This window comes from Oncorhynchus mykiss, chromosome 9, assembly GCF_013265735.2.
Source record: "Oncorhynchus mykiss isolate Arlee chromosome 9, USDA_OmykA_1.1, whole genome shotgun sequence".
Taxonomy (NCBI): domain Eukaryota; kingdom Metazoa; phylum Chordata; class Actinopteri; order Salmoniformes; family Salmonidae; genus Oncorhynchus; species Oncorhynchus mykiss.
Window position 1 is genome coordinate 62,639,305 of NC_048573.1, and position 17,445 is coordinate 62,656,749.

At 42.4% G+C, this 17,445-nt stretch overlaps 1 protein-coding gene across 6 annotated transcripts in view; it reads left to right on the forward strand.

The window, feature by feature from the left end:
• The first annotated feature begins 495 nt into the window (after positions 1-495).
• The window catches only part of LOC110532604 (pleckstrin homology domain-containing family G member 5), a 117,103-nt gene continuing 100,153 nt past the window's right edge, over positions 496-17,445 (forward strand). For 3 of the 6 annotated variants that reach the window (XM_036988628.1, XM_036988627.1, XM_036988626.1), the window contains exon 1: positions 501-1,297. Coding sequence is in view for 1 of the 6 variants with exons in the window: in XM_021616644.2 (XP_021472319.2) it covers positions 1,335-1,419 (85 nt within the window). In the remaining 5 variants the exon portion in view is untranslated. Of the gene's footprint in view, positions 1,420-17,445 lie in introns of all 6 variants that reach the window. The other 3 variants (XM_036988625.1, XM_021616646.2, XM_021616644.2) reach the window with 2 other exon arrangements.

Genomic DNA, 17,445 nt, shown 5'->3' on the forward strand with positions numbered 1-17,445 from the left:
GCTCTGAGACCTTGAAGTAGTGGTTCCCCTTGCTCTGCAAGGGCAGTGGCTTTTGTGGCGCGATGGGTAACGATGCTTCGTGGGTGACTGTTGTTGATGCGTGCAGAGGGTCCCTGGTTTGCGCCCGGGTATGGGCAAGGGGACGGTCTAAAATTATACTGTTACACTAGCACTACACAGCTGATTCAAATAATCAAAGCTTGATGAGCTATAGGGCAAAAACCGAAACGTGCACCCATGGGTGGCCCCAGGACCGAGTTTGGGGAACCCTGTGACTAGACTAATCAAGTAAGGGCCAATCAATCAAGGCATAATTGCATACATCAAAATGTATCCCTTGCTATAGAGACCATTAAAGCTAAAGGAATGTTTGATTCAATTTAACAATATCTGATTATTGAAACATGATTTATTGTTTAAAGGGAAACATTGTATGTTTTTCTCTACTGTCTTTGTTAACAATGCTACAATCAAATGACGTATGCTCTCTTTGGCGCCCCTAGCTGCAACATTCTACCAACTTTTAAAGGGAAAGACGAGAAGGTGGCCTGAATGAATGGAATACTTTTTTTTTATGGTTGAAAATCGGAGGGACAGACTGAGACTAGGCGTGGAATTACGTCGCCGACTTCAAATTGCTTCACTTGCGCGAATGCAATGTAGAATAAGTCAATGGACGAAAGTTGCAACAGAGTAGTCTGTGCTTCTTTCACCTATGGTATAATGGACGATTAAAATAAATAGTAGTATTATCGTGAGCTGGTGAGAGGGAGGGGTGAACGCTACGGTGGTTGCACAGTTCAAGCCTATTTATGACGTGGATGTCGAAAATAATGATTTTCGTGCAGCAACAGGTTACTGCTGCATAGTGGAGTAAACTATAACAGCGTGTCCTTTTGTCATATTGCAGAATTTACCTTTAGGCGGTGTTTATTACTTGTGTGAGACCTATTCTGCACCAGTCAGCCATTAGCCTATTCCATTTTGGTGGAGACTGAGTCAGCCGTGTGACAGGTTAGTTTATTCACGAAAGGTTGGATTTATTTCAATGCATTGTTTTTTAACAGGTTGACTGCAGTGCTCTCAAGCTAACTTATTTACATAGAACGAATACACGAGCACGCACGGCGTTCCAAAAAAAGAAGACAGTGGTTTTAGGCGAAATGGAGAGTGATAAAATGGCACATTAATGTTAAATGCAAACTTCAAGACCAGACCATCGGAATCTACCATTCATTGAGAACAGACATGAAGACGACCAACCATAGGTGATCTTCTCCCCTGGGATGTGTTGTTGGTGAGTTTTCAGGCGTAGAACCAAAAACAATACTTAAATGGTTCCAAACAAGTGGACCATGAATTCAGTTCTACAGCACAAGTCACCGCCAAAGAGTTGGCTTCGTCTCCGACTACGACTCAGTAAGTATCCTACACCAGCCACTGTTATATTTTCTCTCCTCTCTTCATCATTCATTATCATATACACAACGTGACCAAAAGTATGTGGACACATGCTTGTCGAACAATTCATTCCAAAAGCATGCACATTAATATGGAGTTGGTCCTCCCGTTTTGCTGCTATAACAGCCTCCACTGTTCTGGGAAGGCTTTCCACTAGATGTTGGAACATTGCTGCTGGGGCGTTCTTCCATTCAGCCACAAGAGCATTAGTGATGTCAGGGTATTAGGCCCACAGTTGACGTTCCAATCTCAAATGTGTTCGATGGGGTTGAGGTCAGGGCTCTGTGCAGGTCAGTTCTTTCACACTGATCTCGACAAACCATTTCTGTATGGACCTCGCTTCGAGTACGGGGGGCATTGTCATGCTGAAACGGTGAAAGGACTTCCCCAACCTGTTGCCACAAAGTTAGAATCACAGAATTGTCTAGAATGTCATTGTGTGCTGTAGAGTTTAGATTTCCCTTCACTGGAACTAATGGGCCTAGCCCTAACCATGAAAAACAGCCCCAGACCATTATTCCTCCTCCACCAAACTTTACATTTGGCACTATGCATTGGGGCAGGTAGCATTTTCCTGGCATCCGCCAAACCCAGATTCATCCGTCGGACTTCCAGATGGTGAAGCGTGATTCATCACACCAGACAAGGTGTTTCCACTGCTCCAGAGTCCAATGGCGTCAACCTTTCATCACCCCAGTCAACGCTTGGCATTGCGCATGGTGATCTTAGGCTTGTGTGTGCGGCTGCTCAGACATGGAAACCCATTTCATGAAGCTGCCGACGAACAGTTGTGCTCACCTTGCTCCCAGCGGCCTTTTGGAACTCGGTAGTGAGTATTGCAACTGAGGACAGAGGATTTTTACGCACTATGCGCTTCAACACTTGGCAGTCCTGGTGCCACATTGAAAGTTACCGAGGTCTTCAGTACGAGCCATTCAGCTGCCAATGTTTGTCTCTGGAGATTACATGGCTGTATGCTCGATTTATTATACCTGTCAGCAACTTGTGTGGCTGAAATAGCAGAATCCACAAATTTGAAGGGGTGTCAACATACTTTTTGTGTATTATATAGTGTATTATCCATCCTTTGGTCTCACACAGTGTCCTTGAACTCATATGGTATGTATGACAATCTTGGCCTCTATTCCCTTGTGGAATAATTTCCTTGGACTGATCTGGAGTCTTCCATTAGCCAATTTCATGTAAAGGATGATGTATTTAAGAGACTTGCACGTGAAGATTATTCTTTTCCAGGACTAGGCCTTACCTTTGTCTTGAAAACTGGCCCATAATGTCTGACTGTGTGTAGTGCTTTTACAGAGATTGCAATAAGTTGCTCGGAGAAGACATTATGTGGGCCGGACTCTGATGCAGAGCTTTGGCCAAGAGTTAAGGCAGGTAAACAAGAACATTGTCACCTTGACCTCCAGCACCAAGTGTTTGCTTGACACAGTTCAGTCTGTGAGCTGACTAGATTACCAAGGCTGGCAAGCCAACACCTCCCCAAGTTGAAGACTGTCGTTGGCAAATGACCAGAGAACAAAATCATCACAGTTGGAGTCCTATGGGCAAATTATTTTGGTCTTGGACTTGAAAGCACCCAGATGATAAATCTGCTGAGAAACCACACTGTTGAAAGAGGAATCTGCATCTGGTTGTAGTAACCAGATTCAACAATGTTATTGATAGCATTTTTCAAACATTTTGCCTTGGCTTGCCAGCACACCACCTCTCCAGCCCACGTCAGAGGGAAGGGTAAACGTTGCACTGGACAGCATTCTTGACTTGAAATGTTTTTTTTTAGCTTTACTTAACTAGGCAAGTCAGTTAAGAACAAATGGTTATTTTCAATGACGGCCTAGGAACAGACAGTCTTGTCTACTAGATATTCTTTAATTACAATTACAATTCTGCAACAAGCATTTTCACACAATACTGCAACGAGCAGTCCGCTAGTTATTCTGCAACAATGCCCTCTTTTACCCTTCATCTTATAGGATGTACAGCCAGTATATTATAGTCTCAGTAAGTGACTGGGTTTGAAGTTTTGTAGCCTAATTGGTTGAGTCTGGAAACCTTCAATGTTCCACGCCACCAGGTCTTAAGCCTCTGCTCTTAAACACACTGGTCTAATCTGGGAACAGATGTCTTGTCTGGGCTCTCTGTGCACAACAAGAAACAGCCTTCCTTATGGATAGAATTATGTACACATAGGCTACAGGATATTATGGACATAATTACAGCCATCATAATTCATGATACCTATGTGTGTAATTTACTGTAGTTTGTTTGACAAGTGAAGTCACCAGCAGTAGCTGGGTGTGGTTTTAGTGTATGATGTAGAGCCTGGAAGGTATGTTGGGAGGTTGTCAGAGTTCCATGCCATGGGTCTTTTCTTAGGTTATTTAAACTAGCGTGTCCCAAACTCAGTCCTGCTAACTCCAAGGGGTGCACATTTTGGTTTTTGCCCTAACACCAAACAGCTGATTCAATTAATCAAAACTTGAGGATGAGTTGATTATTTGAATCGGCTGTTAAGTGCTAGGGCAAAAACCTAAAAGTGCACCTGTTTGGGAAAGGCTGCTTTAAACACACAGCCTGGTTTAATCTTCTTTAGCCTGTTTTAATCTGGGTGCAGATTTATGTCTGGTGTGTTTAGGGGTCCCTGGCTCCTGGCTCGTTTTGGTTTCAATATCCTCCTTTGGAGACATTCTACTTTTTCTTCTGTGATTTCCTTTTACTTTTCCTCCTTTTACTTTCCTGACACTTCCTGTCGCTGTGGTCTGCATCATCTTGTGGTGTTTGTTCAGTTTTTTTCTTTATCTCCTCTTCCATAGCAGGAAAGGATTGCCCCATGGGTAGGTGAGTGTGACTGTTTGAACTCATTGCTTTATCTTTGCATGATACCCATCTGTTCCAGAGCGTGAAAAGTCTGTGACTACCAGTGTGTCCATTTGTAATACTCAAGATCGGTCTGTGAAACTGCATGGAGAATGTTTTGACAGTTTAAAAAATATGTTTAGTTTGCCATCTAAGTACATGGACAGTTGCCCACTGTGGGAAAAACAATTTACAATTCGGTGTTGACTGTTTCAGAACACAGATAAGATTGATACGACTGATGTAGCTTACCTACTATTGTGGCAAATGTGGCATGGTTTTACACTAGGGACCAACCAGCCCCTTACCTTGAGTCATGTGAACGTGTTCACATTCACAGCTGAATCGACAGATGAAGTCATGGCCATAAACCTGCTCTCACAGCTGGACGCTAACCCCCCCCCCCCCCCCCCCCCCCCCCCCCCTCGACCGTTGCATATATTTTCCTATCATCCCTCATTCTTTTACAAAGTACTCTTTAAACACATGGGAGGGAATGGCAACCAAAGCTGTTGTCCTGTCAGTGTTGTCAGGTCTCACCCTCACCCTGTCTTGCAGGTCTTATTAGCCTCGTTTTAGCTGGGCTGTTCTTCAGAGACCCAGACCTGTTGCTGGGGGATCTCAAGTTTGAGTTACAGGTGGCACAGAGACACTGCTTTTTACCCTCAGGGAGCTGGAGACCCTCAACCTCTTTCAGTCAGCTGGGACATGTCATTTGATAGCATCGACAAGACTATTGGGTTTTACGATGCAGTTATCAGACATTGCTCTAATCAGAGTGGACGGTATAGGCACATTTGAGGTCTATGAATTCAGTAATGGAATGATCTATCTCAATATAGAACAATATTGGAACGATTCAACCGAATGTGTGGATTGGATTCATGTAGGGCTTGTGCTGTCGTTCCAGCTAAACATTCTGTCTTCGTTTTGGTATTTTAATTATTTTTTTTATTTCACCTTTTATTTAGCCAGGTAGGCTAGTTGAGAACAAGTTATCATTTGCAACTGCGACCTGGTCAAGATGAAGCACAGCAGTTCGACATATACAACAACAGTTACAAATGGAATAAACAAACATACAATCAATAATACAGTAGCAAATCTATATACAACATGTGCAAATGAGGTAGGATAAGAGGGGTAAGGCAATAAATAGGCCATGGTGGCGAAGTAATTACCATATAGCAATTAAACACTGGAATGGTAGAATGTGCAGAAGATGAATGTGCAAGTAGAGATTAGAGGTCGACCGATTATGATTTTTCAACGCCGATACCGATTATTGGAGGACCAAAAAGCCGATATTGATTAATCTGCCAATTTTTTATTTATTTGTAATAATGACAATTACGACAATACTGAATGAAGACTTATTTTAACTTAATATAATACATCAATAAAATCAATTTAGCCTCAAGTAAATAATGAAACGTGTTCAATTTGGTTTAAATAATGCAAAAACAAAGTGTTGGAGAAGAAAGTAAAAGTGCAATATGTGCCATGTAAGAAAGCTAACGTTTAAGTTCCTTGCTCAGAACATGAGAACATTTGAAAGCTGGTGGTTCCTTTTAACATAAGTCTTCAATATTCCCAGGTAAGTTTTAGGTTGTAGTTATTATAGGAATTGTAGGACTATTTCCCTCTATACCATTTATATTTCATTAACCTTTAACTATTGGATGTTCTTATAGGCACTTTAGTATTGTATATATATGAAAACTTGAAATCTGCCCTAATTAATCGGCCATTCCGATTAGTCAGTCGACCTCTAGTAGAGATACTGGGGTGCAAAGGAGCAAGATAAATAAATACAGTATGGGGATGAGGTAGATTGGATGGGCTCTTTACAGATGAGCTATTTACAGGTGAAGTGATCTGTGAGCTGCTCTGACAGCTGGTGCTTAAAGCTAGTGTGGGAGGTAAGAGTCTCCAGCTTTAGTGATTTTGTAAAAAAAATTGCAGTTCATTCCAATTCCAGGCAGCAGAGAACTGGAAGGCGAGGCGGCCAAAGGAAGAATTGGCTTTGGGGGTGACCAGTGAGATATACCTGCTGGAGTGCGTGCTACGGGTGGGTGCTGCTGTGGTGACCAGTGAGCTGAGGCGGGGCTGGGGCTTTACCTTGCAGAGACTTGTAGATGACATGGAGTCAGTGGGTTTGGCGACGAGTATGAAGTGAAGGCCAGCCAATGAGAGAGTACAAGTCGCAGTGGTGGGTAGTATATGGGGCTTTGGTGACAAAACGGATGGCACTGTGATTGACTGCATCCAATTTGTTGAGTAGAGTGTTGGAGGCTATTTTGTAAATGACATCGCCGAAGTCGAGGATCAGTTGGATAGTCAGTTTTACGAGGGTATGTTTGGCAGCATGAGTGAAGGATGCTTTGTTGTGAAATATCACTGCCGATTCTAGATTTCATTTTGGATTGGAGATGTTTAATGTCAGTCTGGAAGGGGAGTTTACAGTCTAACCAGACACCTAGGTATTTGTAGTTGTCCACATATTCTAAGTCAGAACCGTCCAGAGTAGTGATGCTGGAAAGGCGGGCAGGTGCGGGCAGCGATCGGTTGAAGAGCATGCATTTAGTTTTACTTGCATTTCAGAGCAGTTGGAGGACACGGAAGGGGAGTTGTATGGCATTGAAGCTCATCTGGAGGTTAGTTAACTCGGTGTCCAAAGTAGGGCCAGAGGAATACAGAATGGTGTTGTCTGCGTAGAGGTGGATCAAAGAATCACCAGCAGCAAGAGCGACATCATTGATGTATACAGAGAAGCGAGTCGGCCCGAGAATTAAACCCTGTGGCACCCCCATTGAGACTGCCAGAGGTCCGGACAACAGGCCCTCAGATTTGACATACTAAACTCTATCAGAGAAGTAGTTGGTGAACCAGGCGAGGCAGTCATTTGAGAAACCAAGGCAGTTGAGTCTGCTAATAAGAATGTTGTGATTGACTGTGTTGAAAGCCTTAGAAAGGCAGAGTAGAATTGATATATAGGTCTGTAGCAGTTTGGGCCTAGAGTGTCTCCCCCTTTGAAGAGGGGGATGACCGCGGCAGCTTTCCAATCTATGGGAATCTCAGATGATGCGAAAGAAAGGTTGAACAGGCTAGTAATAGGGATTGCAACAATTTCGGCAGATCTTTTTAGAATGAGGGGGTCCAGATTGTCTAGCCTGGCTGATTTTGTAGGGGTCCAGATGTTGCAGCTCTTTCAGAACATCAGCTATTTGGGTGAAGGAGAAGTGGGGTAGGTTTAGGCGAGTTGCTGTGGGGAGCGCAGGGCTGTTGACCGGGGTATGGGTAGCCAGGTGGAAAGCATGGCCAGCCATAGAAAAAAGCTTATTGAATTTCTTAATTATAGTAGATTTATCGGTGGTGACAGTGTCTCCTATCCTCAGTGCAGTGGGCAGCTGGGAGGAGGTACTCTTGTTCTCCATGGACTTTAGTGTCCCAGAACTTTTTGGAGTTTGTGCTACATGATGCAAATTTCTACTTGAAAATGCTAGCCTTAGTTTTCCTAACTGCCTGTGTGTATTTGTTCCTAACGTCCCTGAAAAGTTGCATATCACGGGGGCTGTTCGATGCTAATGCAGAACGCCACAGGATGTTTTTGTGCTGGTCAAGGGCAGTCAGGTCTGGAGAGAACCAAGGGCAATATCTTTATTTTTATTTCACCTTTATTTAACCAGGTAGGCTAGTTGAGAACAAGTTCTCATTTGCAACTGCGACCTGGCCAAGATAAAGCATCGCAGTGTGAACAGACAACAACAGAGTTACACATGGAGTAAACAATAAACAAGCCATTAACACAATAAACAAATCAATGACACAGTAGAAAAAAAGAAAGTCTATATACAGTGTGTGCAAAAGGCATGAGGAGGTAGGCAATAAATAGGCCATAGGAGCGAATAGTTACAATTTAGCAGATTAACACTGGAGTGATAAATGAGCAGATGATGATGTGCAAGTAGAGATACTGGTGCAAAAGAGCAGAAAAGTAAATAAAATAAAAACCTTTTGGGGATGAGGTAGGTAGATTGTGTGGGCTCGTTAGATGGACTATGTGCAGCTGTTCCTGGTTCTAAAATTTTTTTAATGGGGCATGCTTATTTAAGATGAGGAAGGCACTTTTCAAGAATAACTAGGCATCCTCTACTGACAGGATAAGGTCAATATCCTTCCAGGATACCCGGGCCAGGTCGATTAGAAAGGCCTCCTCGCTGAAGTGTTTTAGGGAGCGTTTGACAGTGATGAGGGGTGGTCGTTTGACCGCAGACCCATTACGGATGCAGGCAATGAGGCAGTGATCGCTAAGATCTTGGTTGAAAACAGCAGAGGTGTATTTGGAGGGCAAGTTAGTTAGGATGATATCTAGGAGGGTGCCCCTGTTTACGGATTTGGGGTTGTACCTGGTGGGTTCATTGATCATTTGTGTGAGTTTGAGGGCATCAAGCTTAGATTGAAGGGTGGCTGGGATGTTAAGCATGTCACAGTTTAGGTCACCTAGCAGCACAAGCTCTGGAGATAGATGGGGGGGGGGGGGGGGCGTAGGATGAGGGTACGGCTAAAGGCTATCAGGAATGGTTGTTGAGTGCGTTCAGAGCAGAGTAAAAGGAGCAGGTTTCTGGGCGTGAGAGAATAGATTCAAGGTGTAATGTACAGACAGAAGTGGTAGGATGTGAGTACATTAGCGGTAAAACTAGGCATTGAGTAATGATAGAGATATTTAAACCAGGTGATCTCACCGCATATGTGTGAGGTGAAACTAAATGTTAGGTTAAGGCATATTGAGCAGGGCTAGAGGCTCTATAGTGAAATAAGACGATAATCACTAACCAGGACAGTAATGGACAGGGCATATTGATATTAGGGAGAGGCATGCATAGCCGGGTGATCTGGCTGGAGATGCAGCGATTCAGACAGCTAGCAGGCCGGGGATAGCAAACTAGCAGAAGGGCCTTTGAGGGACGTCTCGACGCGTGCTGTGACGTTGACAGACAAATCGTGATGGATAAGTTGGGTTCCGAGTAGCAGAGGGGTCCAAGTCCAATTGGCAAAATAGGTATAGTGGCCCAAGAAATTGGCAGAAGGATCTATACAGCTAACAGTCCAATATGCTCTAGACTAGAGGTTGACCGATTAATCGGAATGGACGATTTAATTAGGGCCGATTCAAGTTTTCATAATAATCGGAAATTGGTATGTTTGGGCGCCGATTTGCAGATAATTTTTTTAATGTTTATATATATATATACATACACACACACACACACACACACCTTTTTATTTAACTAGGCAAGTGAGTTAAGAACACATTCTTATTTTCAATGACGGCCTAGGAACGGTGGGGTAACTGCCTTGTTCAGGGGCAGAACGACAGATTTTCACCTTGTCAGCTCGGGGGATCCAATCTTGCAACATTACAGTTAACTAGTCCAACGCAATAACGACCTGCATCTCTCTCGTTGCACTCCACAAGGAGGCTGCCTGTTACGCGAATGCAGTAAGCCAAGGTAAGTTGCTAGCTAGCATTAAACTTATCTTATAAAAAACAATCAATCATAATCACTAGTTAACTACACATGGTTGATGATATTACTAGATATTATCTAGCGTGTCCTGCGTTGCATATATTCTGACTGAGCATACAAGTATCTGACTGAGCGGTGGTTGGGCAGAAGCAGGCGCGTTAACAGTCATTCAAACAGCACCTTCGTGCGTTTTGCCAGCAGCTCTTCGTTGTGCGCCAAGCATTGTGCTGTTTATGACTTCAAGCCTATCAACTCCCGAGATGAGGCTGGTGTAACCAAAGTGAAATGGCTAGCTAGTTAGCACGCGCTAATTGTCGTTGTGTTGCTGGTTCAAACCCAGGGAGGAGCGAGGAGAGGGACGGAAGCTATACTGTTACACTGGCAATACTAAAGTGCCTATAAGAATATCCAATAGTCAAAGGTATAAATGGTATAGAGGGAAATAGTCCTATAATAACTACAATCTAAAACTTCTTACCTGGGAATATTGAAGACTCATGTTAAAAGGAACCACCAGCTTTCATATTGTCTCATGTTCTGAGCAAGGAACTGAAACGTTAGCTTTCTTACATAGCACATATTGCACTTTTACTTTCTTCTCAATTACTTTGTTTTTGCATTATTTAAACCAAATTAAACGTTTCATTATTTACTTGATGCTAAATTGATTTTATTGATGTATTATATTAAGTTAAAATAAGTGTTCATTCAGTATTGTTGTAATTGTCATTATTACAAATAAATAAATAAAAAAATCGACCGATTTTTAATCGGTATCGGCTTTTTTGGTCCTCCAATAATCGGTATCGGCGTTGAAAAAAATCATAATCGGTGGACCTCTACTCTAGACAGCTAGCGAGCCTCGGCTATCGGATGGGCGTTCAGGGTGGGTCGCGATGTAGAGGCCAGTTGAGTACCCCCTCTTAGTCCAGTCGTGAAGGATCGGCGGGGTTCCGTGCCCCGTACCGGCAGTAGAAGGGGTCCGGGTATTGTAGCCCAGGAGTGGCTGAAGGGCCTCTTTTAGCTAGCTGGGAGAAACGGCCTAGCATGCGCTAGCTCCAGGCTAATTGTTGCTTGCTCCGGGACCGACGTTAGCCAGTACTTGGATAGCAGCTAGCTAGCTGCGAAGATCCAGGTAAAATTGTCCAGCGCTTGCAGTAGGAATCCGGGGATATGGAGAGAAAATAGGTCCGGTATGCTCTGGTTTGAGTCACGTTGTACAAACTGGCAAGAGCTTTCCGAGCTAAAGGTTAGCTGATGACCGCTAGCAGTGGTAAGCTGACTATTAGCTAGTGAGCTGGCTAGCTTCTGTTGGGGGATTCCAAATTCGAGGTGAATAATACTTTAGAAATAAACAGATCCGCATCACATTGGGTGAGGCGGGTTGCAGGAGAGTGTTTTAAAGTTGAGTTTTAGAGGAACAAAGACGTCTGACTGCTACGCCATCTTGGATTAATGGTGTATAGATTAGATGGTTTGATTTGGATTAAAGTTGTTTTAATTATGCGGGTAATGGATTTCAAACTCGTCCAAGGTCATCGTGGTGACCTATTAATTGTAAACCACCGTTCTCCATGGTCTTGGAGGGAACCACACCCTGTTAAATTGGCCTTGAGGCTTCCCTGCTCTTCAGAACATAGTGGATAATTACAAGGGGATAACCTGAGCTCTGACACAGTGCATCTTTAGGTTAGTAGACATTGGATGTAATGTTTATCTCAGTGTCCCTATATAAATAAAAACACATACCACCCCATTCAAATGGCTGTTTATGAACATTAGAGCCCTAAGGCTGACAATAACCATATTTTGAGTAAGCAAATAAGTGTTTTGATTTCTGTGAGGATTTCAGAGAGTAGTCCCGCTGCACTTTCAGCTATGCCATTTAAATGAAAGGATTCTTTATATCAACAAGCTGAAGAAGGCAATACCAGTTGTTTGTCCCTCTTAACTGGTGGTTTAAGTATGGACTTTTAAATTGCATGTCTGATAGCAATTTTCTCCTCTGCGGGAAAGAACACACACAGTCAACCCCTTTTTTTTGCACGACATGGGTAGCGGGTAGTTGATGTACTGTTGTTGGATTGGGATGAATGTGTCTTCAATAGATCTGTTTACAAATGGCTTGTCCTATAAATGTTTGAGAAGATGTAATAATTTTTGCCGATTTTGTTTGTGTAAGGGAGGGTTGCTCTCTATATTGTCTCTTGTGGAAAGGGCTTCCTTGCCAGCCTGTGCCAAGGCCTGTTGCATTGTTTCTGAACGGCACATGCTCATTTGACGTGAAAGCAGCACTAAGACCAGGGTGCAAAGTTTTCATCTGCATCACTATATCTGTGTTTGTAGTCAGTGGATGGGCTGCTGCGCTCTAAGCACAGTCACTTGGCATGTTTGTGTTTGTATTTATTAGGGATCCCGGTTAGCTGCTGCCAAGGCAGTAGCTACTTTTCCTGGGGTCCAAACACCTTAAGGCACTTACATTACATATAACACGGTGCATCATATAACATTATTACACCACTACATATCTACAATACAAAATGTGTAATACCACCTGACAGCGTCACAAAAACGATGCACACGCTTCAATGGGGGAGAAGTCTGTGTGTTGTGATTCTGACAGGTCAAATGGCTAGCACCAATGACAAGAAGCTGCCATGTGGGGAGTCGTAGGTGGCTAGTTTCAGCTAGTTTTATCTTATTCTTGATGCCATGTCTTGTTTTGACTAAAGTCAACGCTATGCTAAAATTCACTGAGAACTAGTGCTCATTGTAAAAATGTTGCATGAAATATAGTTTACGACTTGTTGTCAACAAATATAGTTTACTACATGGTGTCAACAAATATAGTTTACGACATGTTGTCAACAAATATAGTTTACTACATGGTGTCAACAAATATAGTTTACGACTTGTTGTCAACAAATATAGTTTACGACTTGTTGTCAACAAATATAGTTTACGACTTGTTGTCAACAAATATAGTTTACTACTTGTTGTCAACAAATATAGTTTACGACTTGTTGTCAACAAATATAGTTTACTACATGGTGTCAACAAATATAGTTTACTACATGGTGTCAACAAATATAGTTTACGACTTGTTGTCAACAAATATAGTTTACTACATGGTGTCAACAAATATAGTTTACTACATGGTGTCAACAAATATAGTTTACGACTTGTTGTCAACAAATATAGTTTACTACATGTTGTCAACAATCTAAGCCAACCCTGTCTATTTTGCCATATACAGTAGTAGCAAAAGTTTTGGGTTTGTTGCTAAACAACCAACCTGTCTATAGAAGGCAACACAGGCCTGTCTCTGCAAGTAGCTGTCTGAATACTTCCTCCTGAACGGACAGGATTCCCGTTTCTTACTTACTTTTTTTCTCTCAATCTGTCGGGAGTTTGGCACATTTTTTGTCAAAACGTTAACTTAGGAGCGCATACAATTTTGTGTCAAACGAAAGCTGTCATATATTTTTTATTAGGGCATATACATTTTTCAACAATTGTGCATCTTAAAAGGTAGGAATAAGCTAAGGCTTTGATTTCTGATCAAATGGATAGAAAGGGGGTCTTAGAAAACATCTAGCAGAACATGGAGTGGTAGAGGACCATGAGATGACATGTTAAATATGGTGTGGTAGAGGACCATGAGATGACATGTTAAATATGGTGTGGTAGAGGACCATGAGATAATATGTTAAACATGGAGTGGTAGAGGACCATGAGATAACATGTTAAACATGACGTGGTAGAGGACCATGAGAACATGTTAAATATGGTGTGGTAGAGGACCATGAGATAACATGTTAAACATGGAGTGGTAGAGGACCATGAGATAACATGTTAAACATGGAGTGGTAGAGGACCATGAGATAACATGTTAAACATGGTGTGGTAGAGGACCATGAGATAACATGTTAAACATGGAGTGGTAGAGGACCATGAGAACATGTTAAACATGGAGTGGTAGAGGACCATGAGATAACATGTTAAACATGGAGTGGTAGAGGACCATGAGATAACATGTTAAACATGGAGTGGTAGAGGACCATGAGAACATGTTAAACATGACGTGGTAGAGGACCATGAGATAACATGTTAAACATGGAGTGGTAGAGGACCATGAGAACATGTTAAATATGGTGTGGTAGAGGACCATGAGATGACATGTTAAACATGGAGTGGTAGAGGACCATGAGAACATGTTAAACATGACGTGGTAGAGGACCATGAGAACATGTTAAACATGACGTGGTAGAGGACCATGAGATGACATGTTAAACATGGAGTGGTAGAGGACCATGAGATAACATGTTAAACATGACGTGGTAGAGGACCATGAGATAACATGTTAAATATGGTGTGGTAGAGGACCATGAGATAACATGTTAAACATGGTGTGGTAGAGGACCATGAGATGACATGTTAAACATGACGTGGTAGAGGACCATGAGATAACATGTTAAACATGGTGTGGTAGAGGACCATGAGATAATATGTTAAACATGACGTGGTAGAGGACCATGAGATAACATGTTAAACATGGAGTGGTAGAGGACCATGAGATAACATGTTAAACATGACGTGGTAGAGGACCATGAGATAACATGTTAAATATGGAGTGGTAGAGGACCATGAGATAATATGTTAAACATGACGTGGTAGAGGACCATGAGATAACATGTTAAACATGGAGTGGTAGAGGACCATGAGATAACATGTTAAACATGACGTGGTAGAGGACCATGAGATAACATGTTAAACATGGAGTGGTAGAGGACCATGAGATAACATGTTAAACATGGAGTGGTAGAGGACCATGAGATAATATGTTAAACATGACGTGGTAGAGGACCATGAGATAATATGTTAAACATGGAGTGGTAGAGGACCATGAGATAACATGTTAAACATGACGTGGTAGAGGACCATGAGATAACATGTTAAACATGGAGTGGTAGAGGACCATGAGATAACATGTTAAACATGGTGTGGTAGAGGACCATGAGATAATATGTTAAACATGGTGTGGTAGAGGACCATGAGATAACATGTTAAACATGGAGTGGTAGAGGACCATGAGATAACATGTTAAACATGGAGTGGTAGAGGACCATGAGATAATATGTTAAACATGGTGTGGTAGAGGACCATGAGATAATATGTTAAACATGGTGTGGTAGAGGACCATGAGATAACATGTTAAACATGACGTGGTAGAGGACCATGAGATAACATGTTAAACATGGTGTGGTAGAGGACCATGAGATAATATGTTAAACATGGAGTGGTAGAGGACCATGAGATAACATGTTAAACATGACGTGGTAGAGGACCATGAGATAACATGTTAAATATGGTGTGGTAGAGGACCATGAGATGACATGTTAAACATGGTGTGGTAGAGGACCATGAGATAACATGTTAAACATGACGTGGTAGAGGACCATGAGATAACATGTTAAACATGACGTGGTAGAGGACCATGAGATAACATGTTAAATATGGTGTGGTAGAGGACCATGAGATGACATGTTAAACATGACGTGGTAGAGGACCATGAGATAACATGTTAAACATGACGTGGTAGAGGACCATGAGATAACATGTTAAACATGACGTGGTAGAGGACCATGAGATAACATGTTAAACATGACGTGGTAGAGGACCATGAGATAACATGTTAAACATGGTGTGGTAGAGGACCATGAGATAACATGTTAAACATGGAGTGGTAGAGGACCATGAGATAACATGTTAAACATGGAGTGGTAGAGGACCATGAGATGACATGTTAAACATGGAGTGGTAGAGGACCATGAGATGACATGTTAAACATGGAGTGGTAGAGGACCATGAGAACATGTTAAATATGGTGTGGTAGAGGACCATGAGATAACATGTTAAACATGGTGTGGTAGAGGACCATGAGATAACATGTTAAACATGGTGTGGTAGAGGACCATGAGATGACATGTTAAACATGGAGTGGTAGAGGACCTTGAGAACATGTTAAATATGGTGTGGTAGAGGACCATGAGATAACATGTTAAACATGGTGTGGTAGAGGACCATGAGATAACATGTTAAACATGACGTGGTAGAGGACCATGAGATAATATGTTAAACATGGTGTGGTAGAGGACCATGAGATAACATGTTAAACATGACGTGGTAGAGGACCATGAGATAATATGTTAAATATGGTGTGGTAGAGGACCATGAGATAACATGTTAAACATGGTGTGGTAGAGGACCATGAGATAACATGTTAAACATGGAGTGGTAGAGGACCATGAGATAATATGTTAAACATGGAGTGGTAGAGGACCATGAGATAATATGTTAAACATGACGTGGTAGAGGACCATGAGATTACATGTTAAACATGATGTGGTAGAGGACCATGAGATAACATGTTAAACATGGAGTGGTAGAGGACCATGAGATAACATCTTAAACATGGAGTGGTAGAGGACCATGAGATAACATGTTAAACATGGAGTGGTAGAGGACCATGAGATAACATGTTAAACATGGAGTGGTAGAGGACCATGAGATAACATGTTAAATATGACGTGGTAGAGGACCATGAGATAACATGTTAAATATGGTGTGGTAGAGGACCATGAGATAACATGTTAAACACACAGTTAATTAGAAATACATCAAAATTAGGGCTCGGTGATATGTCAAATTAATTAGATGAATTCAAATTTGTTTTTGTGCTATTCCAAATGCCTGTATTGTAAGAATCATGTTAAAAAAATATATTCTCTCTCTCTCTCTCTCTCTCTCTCACACACACACACACACACACACACACACACACACACACACACACACACACAAAGCCCCTCACCCTGCCACTCACAACAACGAAGAGATCACTTCTTCCTCTCTGACAAGCGGTTTCAACTCGCTTTTTGCATTTGCGGTTTGGTCCAACAGAATCGGTCATATGGACACCGATACACATTGAGGCATTATTTTACTTTTAATAGAGAAGTTATCCGTAGAGCTCCGAGACAGAATTGTGTCGAGTCCTCGATCTGGGGAATTCTGAAGCATTGAATGTCCCCAAGAACTGAGATGGGAGAACCTTCCAGAAGGACAACCATCTCTGCAGCACTCCACCAATCAGGCCTTTCTGGCAGAGTGGCCAGACGGAAGCCACTCCTCAGTAAAAGGCACATGACAGCCCGCTTGGAGTTTGCCAAAAGGCACCTAGAGACTCTCAGACCATAAGAAACAAGATTCTCTGGTCTGATGAAAACAAGATTCAACTCTTTGGCCTGAATGCCAAGGGTCACATGTGGAGGAAACCTGGCACCATCCCTACGGTGAAGCATGGTGGTGGCAGCATCATGCTGTGGGGATGTTTTTCAGCAGCAGGGATTGTGAGACTAGTCAGGATCGAGGGAATGATGAACGGAGCAAAGTACAGAGGTCCTTAAACCTGCTCCAGAGCATTCAGGACTTCAGACTGGGACGAAGGTTCACCTTCCAACAGGACAACGACCCTAAGCACACAGCCAAGACAACGCAGGACTGGCTTTGA